General features: G+C 41.2%; 2 protein-coding genes across 22 annotated transcripts in view; both read left to right on the plus strand.

Moving 5' to 3' along the window:
• ank3b (ankyrin 3b) overlaps window positions 1-14,681 on the plus strand; it is a 30,649-nt gene that overhangs the window by 11,022 nt on the left and 4,946 nt on the right. For 9 of the 21 annotated variants that reach the window (XM_079476317.1, XM_079476328.1, XM_079476331.1 and 6 more), the window contains exons 11-16: window positions 1,015-1,137; window positions 1,540-1,566; window positions 2,357-2,438; window positions 11,454-11,528; window positions 11,834-11,965; window positions 12,258-12,401. In XM_079476317.1, the coding sequence (XP_079332443.1) occupies window positions 1,015-1,137; window positions 1,540-1,566; window positions 2,357-2,438; window positions 11,454-11,528; window positions 11,834-11,965; window positions 12,258-12,401 (583 nt within the window). The remainder of the gene's footprint in view (window positions 1-1,014; window positions 1,138-1,539; window positions 1,567-2,356; window positions 2,439-11,453; window positions 11,529-11,833; window positions 11,966-12,257; window positions 12,402-14,681) is intronic. The other 12 variants (XM_079476335.1, XM_079476336.1, XM_079476337.1 and 9 more) reach the window with 2 other exon arrangements.
• Window positions 2,532-10,495, plus strand: LOC306905601 (ankyrin-3-like). Its single transcript, XM_079476314.1, has one exon. The coding sequence runs from the start codon at window positions 3,670-3,672 to the stop codon at window positions 10,360-10,362; it is 6,693 nt and encodes a 2,230-aa protein (XP_079332440.1). The 5' UTR covers window positions 2,532-3,669; the 3' UTR covers window positions 10,363-10,495.

The following is a 14,681-nucleotide window of genomic DNA, read 5'->3' on the forward strand; positions in this document are numbered from 1 at the left end:
AGTTTTTTTCAAATTAAGTGCTGAATAAGACATAAATATAGAATTAAATATAAAAGAAAGTATGTGTAAGTAAACCAATGAAATATGGAAATAAAATATAGATTTCAGGCAGAAACATCAGAATGTTATAAAAGTAAACAGTATATATGTGCATTGATTGTAACAGGTGAATGCTATATATATATTATATATTTAGATGATAACAATATTATCCATTAAATGTACTACTAAGGTACTATTTTTCCAAAAAATCCACGGTCACACTTTCCTTTTCCCTACGTTGACTTCAATTCATACGCATTCAAATGCGTGCTACCAGAAACACAAGCCCGTCCGAAGATATTTTGCATTTCGCTATGTAGCAAAGTTCAAGTTTGGTGAACTCTGACCTGCGAATTCACATCACGTGTGTGCGTGAGACCAATAGAAGGTGAAAACGTCCCACCGTGATCTCGGTAAAGAAATGTAAGAAATGGAGGAATCACTCCCGCCCATTTTCGTACCCCTGTCCGAATGGATTTCGCATGCTCAAAGTCAAGTCTGACCCACGTATAAGGATACGGACAACAGTGGGTTTTATTAGGTTACTGTCACTTTAAAACCTACCTTAATGTGTGGATGTAAAGCGGTTTTGACGTAAATGTTTGGATTCATCAAAATGTTAGTTGGTACGAACGTTCAGAATTACTTTAGAAAAAACTGATGACTGATGAATGATTGGAATTCGTAACATAACATGAGATCTGAAGTTTACAAAGTATTTGTATGACATATCGCGTATTGCTTCCTGAATTCTTTGTAAGTCGCTTTGGATAAAATAGTCTGCTAAATGACAAAATGTAAAGGTAAATTTGTGAATCCGGAGGAAAGTTGTTGAATGTGTATTTTCAACTCTGTTTTTTGTATCGTCGATGTTTGAAACCGAGAATCTAAACAAGCAATATTTGTTTCAACTAAGCAAAATCAATCAGTTTGTGGCATGAGGATCCAGTAATATTCTTTTGTCCTCTGTAGGTGAGAGACAGCAGCCAGGAGCCGTGTGGCCGTCTGTCCTTCCTGAGAGAAGCCAAAACCTCCAAGGGTCTGGTTCAGACCGCTATCTGTAATTTAAACATCACACTTCCAGGATTCAAAAAGGTACGAGCGACCAGCGGTCATGTGCTTCATATCATGCCATCTTCATCCTCAGGACAGATAGACTCAGCGATGTTCTGATCACTGAAGGTTTAACTGGGCTCAGACTGCCTGAGTGTGTCTTTTATCTGTTTCAAGCTTCTGTTAGGTTGATGTTGTGAACGTGACCGACTCAAATCACACGTTTGATTTGGGTCACGCTTTGGCTGAAGGTGTTCAAGCTTGTGCTTTTTCCAAACAGCTTCTGCTTTGTGCCTTTGTTTTGGTTCACCCCTTTATGTTTGGTCGCTGTGGCTTTACGTTGGTGCGCTTCTCAAATGGCTTTTTTCACATCCTGACCTTTCTTTCCCTGCTCTACATTATGTTATCCCCTCTGTTTCTGCAATGCATCTTGGGAACGGAAAGGATGCGGATTCAGACCCTGAGGAAGAGGTAATTGCGCTCATCTCCATGTGGTGTGCTAGTTGCTTTAGCTTTGGGTTAGGCCTACTCCACTTAGACGGCTTATTCTATTCAATGCACTGAAGATGTGCCGCATGTCATATTCTGCAGGCGTTTTTTTCTTTTACTCATCCATACTGCAGATGTTGATGCCTACACTGTCAACGTGATTTTAATCATGAAAAACACAAGCAGAACAAACTTCTGTGTGAATCGCTGATAAAAACAGTTCACATCATTCGGTACAGCATGCGATTCACACAGAAGTCCTTTTATTTATGTTTCATAAATAAAGCCCATTGTTTGTATGTTTCGTAACAGGATACTATAGATCGGCGCCTGGGAGCGTCCAGTCGATCAACGCTTTTCTGTTTCATAACCTTAAATCAGTTGCTTTCCATTAGCGACCAATTGCAGTTTTTCATCACTTTACAAAATCTGAGTCTCAAAGTCTGCTTTATTGTCAATCTTGCCATGTACATTATATACATAAAGAGGATTGAAATTGCGTTACTCTCAGACCCATGGAGCATACAAATAACACTAACACAGAATAAAAAAAAATACATAAAAATCAAATCATGATTGCGAAGAGACACTGATCAAATCATTGTCCCTGTATAGTTGTCATAATCATTTTTGTCTAATAAAACACACAATTATAAGAACAATATTACACACGATATAATAACAGAAATACCACAGTAGCTCGAGGAGAGCTGTAATGATGTTAGGGCTGTTACTGGAGGAACTGATAGGATCTTTGTTGTTGTTGTTACAGAGTGAAAAACCAGAACGACGTCATACCTTTGCATCTCTAGCCTTACGTAAGCGCTACAGCTATCTGACCGAGCCTGGAATGAGTGAGTGTGATGTTTACACTAATGTTTGAGAAACCAAAGCATTGGAAGCATTAAATATGATATATATCACATACACATTGTGTTATCTGCACATTCCTGCCATACATAAACCACAGTCCACATGCCTGTTTATCTTCTTTTTAAGTTTGCATGTCAAATGTTGGTATTTCAGTTGGTGTGCCGTGCCTTGCCTTGTGCTTGTGATATTATTTCATTGGTCTGTTCCATTTCTCCCCACTGGCAAGAATAATGAATTGCAACCCTCATAACATTTTACTTTGACTGACTGATGATTAATTTCTTTTGATATATCTGTTTACAACCAGTCTTGCTCCTTTTGGCTTTGTGATTGTGCAGAATTTTTGGACGGAAATGCATGGAGAGCCACAGGTAGATTCTCTCTGGGGCTGTCACGGTTTGCACTGAATTGCCTGTCACTGAGGTTACTCAGACCTGCATGACACGCATAGATATTATGAAGCCTTTAGCCTGCGTTTGCCATAATATGTTTTGCTGTAGCACAGGAACAAAGATGTTTTTCTTTTTTGGAATCTTCTGTTTTTGTCGAAAGACCCAAATTGGGAATAGACCTGTTTTGGACCAAACAGATAAAAGGCACTCTAGTAACTGAGGTTAGTCAGTCACAGGAAAATATAGCACATCGAAAGTCAAAAGTGAAATTATTTTGCTGTGGTCCAGTGCATTTGTCTTGCCGTTTTACATTCTGTGGTATATTGTTTTTGTCATCGTTTTGCGTGTGCTTTGTTTACCTTTTAGTTTTGTTTTTGTTGACCATGGATTTTATTGGATCATCTTTAGTTTGGCAACATCCCCATCTTCAGTTCCATTTCATGTCACAAACTGCTGTTGTACCTCTTTATATAAGATAATCGCCACTGACCAATTTTTTCCTTCTGGTCTCTCTGTTTTTTTCACCATTTTTGTTGACTTTCTGTTGGATTTCATTTGTCTGTTTAAAGAAACTGTTGAACGAAGTACAACAAGAACACTGCCTGCTGGTTACGCTCACAAACCTGTCTTTTCAACAAGATCTTACCAGGCATGGTCGGCTGCTCCTATTACCATCCCTGGGCAAACAAAATGTGGACTGGGTTCCCTCTCCAGTTCACCTTCCAACACGCCATCTGCTTCGCCATTAAAATCTGCTTGGTCCATTTCCTCCCCTTCTCCAATCCGGTCCACCCTCGGAGCTTCAAATGTTTCTCCTTCAATGTCAGTTAGCGATATTGCATCACCCATTAGAACATACAGGTCTATGTCATCTCCCATAAAGACTGTGCTTCAGCAATTCCAAAACCAAGTTCCAGTTACATCCGGTCTCCTGGCGTCTACGGCTAAAACCGATCCCGTGTCCATTAAGGGGCTTGCTGCGTCATTTTCCTCGAGAGCTAACTTAAATTCATCTCCTGGATCATTGCTAGAGAAAACATTCAGCACAGTAACCCAGTCAGAGTCTGTAAAGTCCACCACAAATACATACACTGCCTTATCATTCAAGTCAGCCCTGGCCCCCACAAGTACAGCAGCGTCCTCTACTGTTCGAAGTATGTTAAGCTTGTCTTCCAATTTAACCACCACAGATGTGCCCAGGGGAACAATACTATCAACAAAACCTACAATACCCAGTACAGAAACAGTCCTGTTAAATGGATCCATTTCACCCCTAAAATATCCCTCGTCCTCCTCTGCATCTTCCCGTCTGTTTTCAGGAGGGACGTACAGCTTGCAGGAGCGGATACAAGCCACAACCCAAGCAGCAACAGCAAGTGTTGGTGCGGCGTTTAGTGAGGCGGAGAAAACACTCGCTGGTTCAAACTATAGCACACTGAAATCTCGGCATTCCCCTTTTAGAGCCAATTTGTCAAGTTCTGTTTACGATTCCCTTAGGTCACCAGCCACACCCACCACTTTGATATCATCCAGTTCCATGACTGTGCCAGTATTTTCTGTGGTCAATGTGATCCCTGAACCCCAGGGGAAGAAAGTACCAGACACAATAACAATCTCACAACCAACACACACTCAAGCACAGTCCTCTACATCTAGACAGAAACCCCCAAAGCCCTCACTGTTTATTTCCCCTGCAGCCCTCAAAACAGCTGCCACACCCACGCTGGCATCCAGTCAAGAGATTCTTAGGGACGTGGCAGATATGAAGGAAGATTTGATGAGAATGACTGCAATCTTACAAACCGACCCCACTAGTGCAGCCAAAAGCTTCCAGTCGCATGTTTCTAAAGAGTCAAAGGTTGAAGATGAGGAACCTTTCAGATTGGTTGAGAAAGTTAAAGAAGATCTTGTCAAAGTTAGTGAAATTCTCACAAAGGATGTCCTGAGGGAGGCCAACAGCTCAAGTAAAGACAGAGCCTCGGAGGATGAGTGGGAAGAGTTCTCCAAAGATGAAATTGAGGAGGCACGGCAGAATGCCCTGCAATCCCTCCCAACATTCGAACCGGCCCTACCTGTCGGACCGCATTCAGTGACAGACAATGATCTTGATTTAGCTAAAATGGTTGATTATTTAGTGAATGATATAGGTGCTAGTTCCATCTCCAAAATAGCTAATGTTAAGAGCAGATATGATGAAATTAAAAAGGAAGGAGAGGAAAAACAGAAACGCACCATAAAACCTGAGCACAAGCTGAAAATGCCTCCCACAGGTATGCGAATCTCTCCCTCAGAGAAAGATTTGTGTAAATTAGCCGACTCCTATAGTGGCACAGATGCAATCTTGGAATCCCCTGATGACTTTTCCCATGAACAAGACAAGAGTCCACTCTCAGATAGTGGTTTTGAAACTAGAAGCGAAAAGACCCCGTCGGCCCCTCAAAGCGCAGAGAGCACAGAGCCCAAACCCCCCTTCACAGATATGCCTATTCCCCCTGTCATAACAGAAACTAGAACCGAAGTTGTTCACGTCATCAGGAGCTACGAGCATCCCGAGGAGGCATGTGAACCTCTAAAGGACGAGGCTGCCGCTTTGAACCATCCAACATGCACTGAGCCCGAGGTGGCAGTTTGCTCCAACAAAGACAAGGTAAAGGCGCTGCAGATGAAAGTCAACTCAGAGGAGCTGGCATGCGTCAAAGAAGAGACCCATATTACCACTACAACTCGAATGGTTTACCACAAACCTCAGTTAAAAGACGTCGGCTCTGAGAGAAATGAAGAACCAAAGATGTCAGTACAAGACATAATGAAAGCTTTTCAGTCCGGAAGAGACCCTTCCAAAGAACTGGCTGGCTTATTTGAGCATAAAGCTAGCCAAGACTCCATTAAAGGAGATGAGTTGTCCACACGTTTCCTTGAAAAGGACAAAAAGCCCAAAGTTGAGAGAATTATTGAGGTACACATAGAAAAGGGCAACACATGTGACCCAACTGAAGTCATAATCAGGGAGACTAAAAAGCATCCAGAGTTTATATTTAAGGGTGAGCGAGGTCTTAAGGAGCTTGTTGATAAGGTTCAGGGTAATTATGAGGCCCTTCAAGATGAGGATGACCTTATTGCTGAAGAGTCACTGCCTTTCTTCTTAGACACATCCCGAGTAAATACCCCTATCTCACAAGAGGAAGAGAGTCGCCCCTGTTCAGCTCAGCTGATTGCAGATGAATCGTACAAAACTTTAAAGCTCCTAAGCCAGCATTCTATTGAGTATCATGACGATGAGCTGTCTGAGCTAAGAGGGGAATCATACAGGTTTGCTGAGAAAATGTTGCTGTCTGAAAAACTAGACATATCACATTCTGACACAGAGGACTCAGATGCAGACCAGGCACATAGCATAAGAGCTGATGTGCAAGGGGCAGAAGGTTTTTATGAAGAAAATGTAGCTGGCCCCAGGAAGGAGTCCAAGTTCAGGTCAGCAAGGGATGCATCAGACAAAGCAGGTAAATTTTCTCAACAAGATGAGCAGTATGACAAAGTAACAGTATTACATTACACTACTGATCCTGGTAGCCCCAAACATGCGGTATGGATGCGTTTCACCCAGGATAGACAGGACAGGAATAGAGAGAAACTAATTTACGAAGACAGAGTAGATCAAACTATTAAAGAGGCTGAGGAAAAACTGAGTGAGGTTTCACAGTTTTTCAGAGACAAGACAGAAAAATTAAACGATGAGCTTCAGTCGCCAGAGAAAAAGAAACCAGCCAGACTTTCTAAGGAGACACGCTCAGGGCCTAGTTCCATGTGCAACACTCCTGAGAAAAAACAAAAGGGTATAGCTGACGAATGGGATAAAGGCAGACACAAGCTGTTTGGCAGTACAAACGAAATTAAAAGTGCAAGTCTGCCAAACAGTCCAGAGAAGCATGTGCTGTCGCGCTTCAGTGAGGATAAATCAAAACAGGACAATGCTCCTCAACAACCAAAGACAGGTAATGCAGGCCCCCCAGTCCCAGTTAAGACCTCCAAAGTGAGCTCTTTTCGACAAAAGTTTGAAACCGAATCACAGAAACAGGATACAGCACAATCAAAACAACTGGTCAAAAAATCACCAGAAAGTAAATTGCCCATATTTCAGTCTTTAGCTGGTTCAAAAAGGGTAGATGAAGAACAGACTCCCTCTAGAAAACCAAAGGAAACCGATACAAGTAAAGTAGCCACTGACAGTAGCAAAGCTCAAGGTTTTCAAGGAAGGGCGGTTGTCTCAAAGCAGGCAGGTGAAAAATCGTTGCCTGGAATCTCTCCCAAATCAGAAACCATTGCATCCAGATCATCACTTTTTGAGAAAAAGGAGCGTAAGAGCAAGGAAGAGACTTCAAAGAGCCCTACTAAAGTTAATTCTCCTGGCCTACATATTACAAGTACTGATCATGTAAAAGAGCAACAGTGTTTAAAAAGTGACACTAAAACTGAGACAGGTGTTTTATTACCGAATGATTATCTCAATATGAATGACTCCCAAATCAAGAACCTTAAGAAAAAGACAGAATCTCATATTCCTGTTAGAACAGTATCTGGTTCCTCTGAAACTAATCAAACAAGTAAAGTGAATCAAGATATGTTAGGTAAACAAACTGAAAAGAGTCAATCACACATACCTACTTTGACCAAAGCAAGGATTCAGGGCCGTGTAGAGTTGCAGAGAGAGGAATCTGCAACAAAGAAGTCTCAAGAGGTTTCTGCAGAAGGTAGAAATGACATGAGCTCAGTGGAAAAAATATCAACAGTTACAACAAGAGAGAGGTTTAAAGGGTTAAAAACGTTACCAGTCTACGTAAGTGTTCAAGTGGCAAAACAGTCTGAGAAAGATACATCAGGAGCCGCAAATGGCACATTCAAAAAGATGGTCAGCTCAGAAAATAGACCCATTTTCACGGTTAAACAAAAACAGCCGCCATCTCCTCAAGGCAGCCCTGATGACGACACTTTAGAACAGTTCTCTTTTATTGATAGCTCTGGCAAAAGTCCAATGACTCCAGATACCCCAAGCTCAGAAGAGGTCAGCTATGATCTCACTTCAAGAACCCCTGACTCTTTCATTGCATTTATGCCAGGTATTTCTAGCCCTATAGCAGAGGTTTCAGAGGAGTCGGAAGGTAGCGAGCAGGGCAAACAATTTTCTTTGAAAGAATTCAAAGCAGGGAAAACAACCAGTGGCAAACAAGAAACTGGCACTGAGTCAAAAGACAAACGAGTTGCATATATTGAGTTTCCTCCTCCACCGCCATTAGACTCCGATTCATCACAGCCTGAGAAAAGGGGGTCGCCTCCGTCTTCTGAGACTGAGATGATTGAAGTGAATCTCCAAGAGGCGCGTGATAAACGTCTCCTCACCGAACCTATAATTAGAATCCAGCCACCATCTCCTGTGCTCCTAGGAGCTAATGACAGCGATTCAAGTGAGGAGGAATCAGTCTTTAAACCCATACCAACAAAGAAATATACCTTTAAGATGGATAAGGACAAAATTGAGAAAGAAAGCCAATCCATAGAGCATGACAATAATGGGAATCGTAAAGAACTGGGGGCAAATGCTAACACAAAAGATGATGATGATGATTATGAACAAAATGGCAATGATCAGTCTATCACAGATTGCTCAATAGCAACAACTGCAGAGTTCTCACACGACACAGATGCTACAGAGATCGACTCTTTGGATGGCTACGAACTTCAGGATGAGGATGACGGTCTAAGTGAACACGTTACCAAATCGATTGGCTTCCCCAATGAGAATAGAAAAGATGTTTGGTCATCAGATAATTTGACAAGGCCAAGCGATCGTTGCCAAAGTAGACTTGAAGTTATTGAAGAAGAATCACCATTTGAGGAGAGCAAAAAGACCACAGCCAACACTGATCCCTCAAACAAAAGAAATGATAAAGACAATGAAAGAAATGGGAAGCATTCCGATCACGGTTGGTCGGATACGTACTTTAGCTACAAGCTCGATGAGGAGTTTAATACTCCTTTCAAAACTGTTGCAACAAAAGGATTCGATCCTTGGTCAAGCAAAGGTGGAGAAGATGAAGTTGTGGATGCTAGAATTAAAGACGACGAGCCGAAGCCTTTTGGGTTAGCAGCAGACGACAAGTCTACAGCCACAACCCCTGACACAACTCCTGCAAGAACCCCGACAGATGAAAGCACACCAACTAGCGAGCCTAACCCTTTCCCCTTTCACGAAGGAAAGATGTTTGAGATGACCCGCAGCGGTGCGATTGACATGAGCAAGAGGGATTGTTTTGAAGAGAGGCTCCAGTTTTTTCAGATTGGTGAGCATACATTGGGAGGGAGGATAGGGGATGGGGTGAGAAAACCAAGTTTGGTTACCTCCAATCCGCAGATAGTAGAAAGAGCACAAGTTAAGCTGGAGGACAACACAGCCATATCATACAATATCATTCAGATATGCACTGACCACTCGGGCACATCTCACGACATGGAGCCTCCCCCATATTCAGAAGTTGGTTCAAATTTATGTTCCTCGTTTAGAGTAGGACTCAAATCTGCCAGTGTCGAGAGGAAGGATCTTGTTTGTGTAGATTGGGATACTTGTAAAGGTCAAACAGTAGGGACTCATCAAAAAGGACCAGAAACATGTAGAGAAAGCCAGTACGATAAAAAAACAGACTCTTTGGGGGCCGAATCGCAAACATATCTCCAGAAAAACAGTGATCATTTCAATAACGATCACAGTACTGTTGAGGCCTTAAATACGCCAACTCATTGCTTGCCACACAGCAGTGTAAAAAGCAATCAGTTGTCAATTTCTCATCCTGGCACAAGTCAAAACGTTAACCTGTGTAATAGTATCCAACAAATGTGCAGTGACATGAAAAGAAAGGCGCCAAAGTCCAGGTTGCCAGTGAGAGCACCTCATTCATCATTGCATTCAAAAAACAATACAGTTACATGTTCAAGAAAGCTCAAACCAGTTGCAAGGAATCGATTAGATCCATTCCCAGGTGTGAAGCCTAAATCTAGAATCCCAGTGATGAAGGTAAAAAATGTTAGCTCCTTACCAGTAGGGAAATGTAGGAGCAACCAGAGAGATAAAGCGCAGACAAACAAAGTAACAACTACCAAGAAAATGAGAAAACCAAGCCCGGTTAGTATATTAGGCAGTACATGTGGACAGAAGCCTTTATGCGAGGTGGCCAAAAGCTCTAGCATTGGCGCCAAACATAGTGGTGCAGTGAAGCATCCAGACTGCCAGGAGAAAAAGATGCAGGCACATGATAAGGACGGAGAAAGCAGCACATCAAGAAGCACATCTTTATCAGAGCCGTCACAGCCTTCCGGTACATCCAGGTCTGCTAGAGACGTGAGGTCACAGGTTGAGCAGTCCGGCAGAGACAGGAGGAGGAGTAAGAGGACTGATGGAGGTGAAGGCAGTCAGGGTTCTCGGCCCCAAGTGGCCCCCGGCGTGGAGATCGAGCCTAGTTTGTAAAACTTTCCACTTGTATGATCTTAGTTGCATGAGCTGTTGTGATTGCCTGTGGTGTGACCTGATCGTAGATGTCATCTCTGTCATGTTGTCATCTTTCTCTCTCTTGTGTATTGATCTTTGTATGGATTAGCCAGGTTAATGTAGCATGCCAGTGTAAGTAGGTCCCCGGCCGTTCTTAGTAGAGTCCTTGTTAGGTGTTAAGGAGATCTGCAGATGTCCCGAGGCCACGCAGACACACAGTCCTAGCACACAGTACTGAAGCCGACCGCATGTTTAGATTCATTTGATAATGTGAATTGACCCACAACCTGCAGTAGAGACATTTGAATTGTGTTTTTTTAATTTGTGATGTCTGTTGAAAGATTTTACTATTAGATGGGTTATACGTATCCTGTTAGATCCTGGTAGACTACTTTCTTAAACAATCCTTTAAAACCACTGACAAGCTAACCAGACAATATCAAAATGTTTTGGAAACTCTTTTCTGATCAGTATGCTCAAGAGCGATATATAGATATGAAGCGCAATTTGTTGTAGCCAAAATCTCTGCAAAGCCTTTGATTGTCTTTGCTTGATCAGAAAAGGGTAGTTTACTTCATTACTTTTTTAAATCTTCTCTTAAAGGGCAAGTTCATCCCAAAATCAATTTATTCATCCACATGACGTTAAACATGTTTGGAGACCTCCTGGCGTCTTCGGAGCACAGATAAAGATATTTAGGTGACATCTGAGAGATTACCAGGCCTCCTCATAGAAATCATGGTTATAGTTAAGAGTCTATAACCTACTTAAAAGTCAAGTCAACTTTATTTATACAGCCATCGTTAAAAGACATTGTTAAATTAGTCCATCCGTTCATAGTGGATCAATGTCTATGAGTGAAACCCTGTCTATGAGGAGGCCTGGTAATCTCTCAGATGTCACCTAAATATCTTTATTTGTGCTCCGAAGATGCCAGAAGGTCTCAAAACATGTTGAACGTTATGTGGGTGAGTAAAAAAATCACACAAATTAGATTTTGGGATGAACTTATTCTTTAAGGTCGATTTGTAGAGGTGATCATGTTTCTCCGTCTTCTGCTCTCTTTTAAGGCCCTCAGAGTCCATGTGAAAGGACAGATCTGCGTATGGCTATTGTGGCAGATCATCTTGGCCTGAGCTGGACCGGTAAGAGCTTGCAAAAAACTGGAGAATGAAGCCACCCAGAGGACAAAGCTCTTAGCACACATATACAATACATTTATTTATCTTTGAAAAAATATGTTGTTGTAATAATGTGTATGCATTCTTTTTTTGTTTTGAGAGTATATTAGTGTGTTAGTATCATGTGGTTTTGCTCTGTTGTTGATTTGTGGTAGCGTGACTGTGATCAGTAGGGTGTGTCATCTGCAGTCACTGCAGCACTCTGTTCATGTGTACGGGAGGGCGGCAGAGACCGAGCAGACTCTAAATCTATTTTTAATGTGTTGCAGAACTGGCCAGAGAAATGGAATTTCCAGTTGATGAGATAAATCACATCCGTGTGGAAAACCCCAATTCATTGACAGCTCAGAGTTTCATGCTATTAAAAAAATGGGTTAGCCGAGATGGCAAAAACGCTACAAGTAAGTGTGGTCATTGAGTCGGTATTGTTTTTTGTAAATAAGGGTTAAAGGAGTAGTTCACCCAAATAAAAAAAATCATTTTAATTCCATCTCAGATATAGGACTTTCTTTTAAATGTCATTAATAATCCTTTTATATTAAAAACGTGAGAGAATTGTCATATTTGGGTGAGCTATTCCTTTAATCGTATGGAGAGTCCAGGTTGGGTACAGGAGCAGTGTACAATGTAAAATGTGTATTCAGCATGTGTGAGCAACCATAAACGAGTTGTTGTTTTCTTTTGCCCGTACAGCGGATGCCTTATCTGCAGTCCTGACTAAGATCAACCGGTTGGATATTGTGACATTGCTGGAAGGGCCGATATTTGACTATGGTAACATATCAGGCACGAGATGTTTTGCAGATGATAGCGCAGTTTCCCAGGAGCAGGCTGATGGTAAAGTTTAGCCCCATCTACCTGAACTCTGTTTCTCTATTTCTCTCACAAATCTGTAGATTCATAGAACCATCATGGCAAAACATTTATTGCTCTTAATTCAAATCCAGCAGAAACTTAAACTCAAGTTTAAGTTTCAGTCTCAATCTTCTTTTCTAATCTGTTAGATTCCCCAGTTATCAACACTGTTTCCCAGGCTGGTATTGGACCAGTCAGGGATCGGTGTGATGGTATTTACTGAATTGTTTTTGATTGAATGTTTGTATGAAAGCTTAAAGCATGCAGCTGTACATGCCATAAACCAATGCAGAATCCAATCTTAATCCCATCTAAATAATAAAGAGCGGAAACTACAAGACATTTATTTTAGAACATTTGTTAAGGCCTCATAACCAGAATCTGCAGATATCCAGTGCACTGTGTGATTGTTTGTTAAATGTTTTGGTTAATGTTACGATGCTTTCATTTACGCAATAAGAGCGTAGTTAAACTCATATTTCAATATTTAAATTGGTCTACCTCCAAACTTAAAAAAGTCTATAATTTGCATCTGCTGTGATGGGTTTAAGAACAGGTTCATGCTTTTAATAATAATAATACGTTTATTATGTGTATAGACCGTTTCATCGGATGCGCCTGCGCCTGATCCCCAGTTAACTTCCGGTCTGTTTTAGTGTCTAATAATATAACTAATTATATTTGATTTAATTTATGTTAATACTAATTTGTATAATAATAATTGTTTAAAATAAACGATTTGTTGAATTTTGTTCTATGTTTATTTTAATAAATAAACAATTTGTTGAATGAGTCCTGTAGTTTGGTCGCATTTAAAGAAAGCGTATGGTACATTGACATCTAGTGGTTGAGCTTGGTACCACAGTCTAAGTTCTAAATATTGGAGAGACAAGTTTAGAAGTATAAGTAACTCTTCTTCTGGGTTTCTTTTGATTGTTATCAGAAAGACTCTACAGGCGCTCGATTGTTTGTTGTGTACCGGAAGTTCAGTGGGGCTCACAAAAGTGCACATGCGAAGTAACGGTTGTTTATGTGATTAAAATGGATGCGTCTATACAAATTACAGAATACTCTCTGGAATCAATAAGCAATATTACTATTTGCAATAGTCTTCTGTCACTTTCTCTCTCTCTCTCTCTCTCTCTCTCTCTCTCTCTCTCTCACCCTTTTCCTGAAATATTACACATACATGGAGATCTAACCTGAGCATGACTCTTTCTCTCGGTGTAGTGTTTACAGTAATACAGTAGTGTTAAATGGAAGCTGTTTTAATAGCATGGCTCCGGCTACTCTGGAATGTCTGCTTGCTATCTAGCTGCCTGATTCTCTAGTATCCCAGAATCCTCTGAACCTTCCTGTTAAAGCGCTTCTGCTGTCAATCCAGACCCACTGCTCCTCCACTGTCAGTCATCGGGCCAGCGCCGTCGCTCTCTTCTCTCTAGTGCTAGCTCTTGCTACAGCTCTATACTCATGCCATCATAAATCAAACTGGTGTTAACATTACAGATGTGTGGCATCCACTAATACATATCTATGGTTAACACTGCATTCTCATCTTTATTTAGCCAAAATAACTTAAGATGGATAATCATCCTAGTAGATCTGATTTTCTAACACTCTCATTTTTCTATAAACCCTGCTCCATATCTCTTCACAGTGGTGGCCATGATAGTTCCCACTGCCCCCTTTTCATCTACTGTACCTCCTGTGTCTGAACTATTGAGCAGAGAACCACAATCTCAGTCTGTTTCTGTCTCATCCCCATCGTCTTTCATCTTCCTCCATTTACGCCAGGACCCCTCTGTACCTGAACTTTACATTTAGTGTTGTTATTGTTGGCCTTTGAAAATCACATGGCAAACTACAGTTTTTAATAAGTTAAACTACTATAACCGTACTAATGATACTATATGTTGCTCACATTAATGATATACGTATGTAATGGAATATTCTGGGTTACTATTGGCCATTTATGGCATTCTTTTGCCCCAGAGGATAATAAAGATATTGGGTCGTTTCAACCTATGGTTGGATAAAATATGGAGAAACCCAACTGCTGCTTTAAATTTACCTAGACGACCCATGTTCAACCCAAGCCTGGCTTGAAACAACACACTCTGTTACCTTCTGTATTTAAACACAGCGGCTGGGTATGTCCATATTGTACCATAGGTTGAAACAATCTAATTTTTGTATTCAGTAAAAATGTGTTGAACACAATTAACCCAGACTATTCCTTGATGGATAAAAGATTAGGCAAGT

This window comes from Barbatula barbatula (assembly GCF_947034865.1).
Source record: "Barbatula barbatula genome assembly, chromosome: 16".
NCBI lineage: Eukaryota > Metazoa > Chordata > Actinopteri > Cypriniformes > Nemacheilidae > Barbatula > Barbatula barbatula.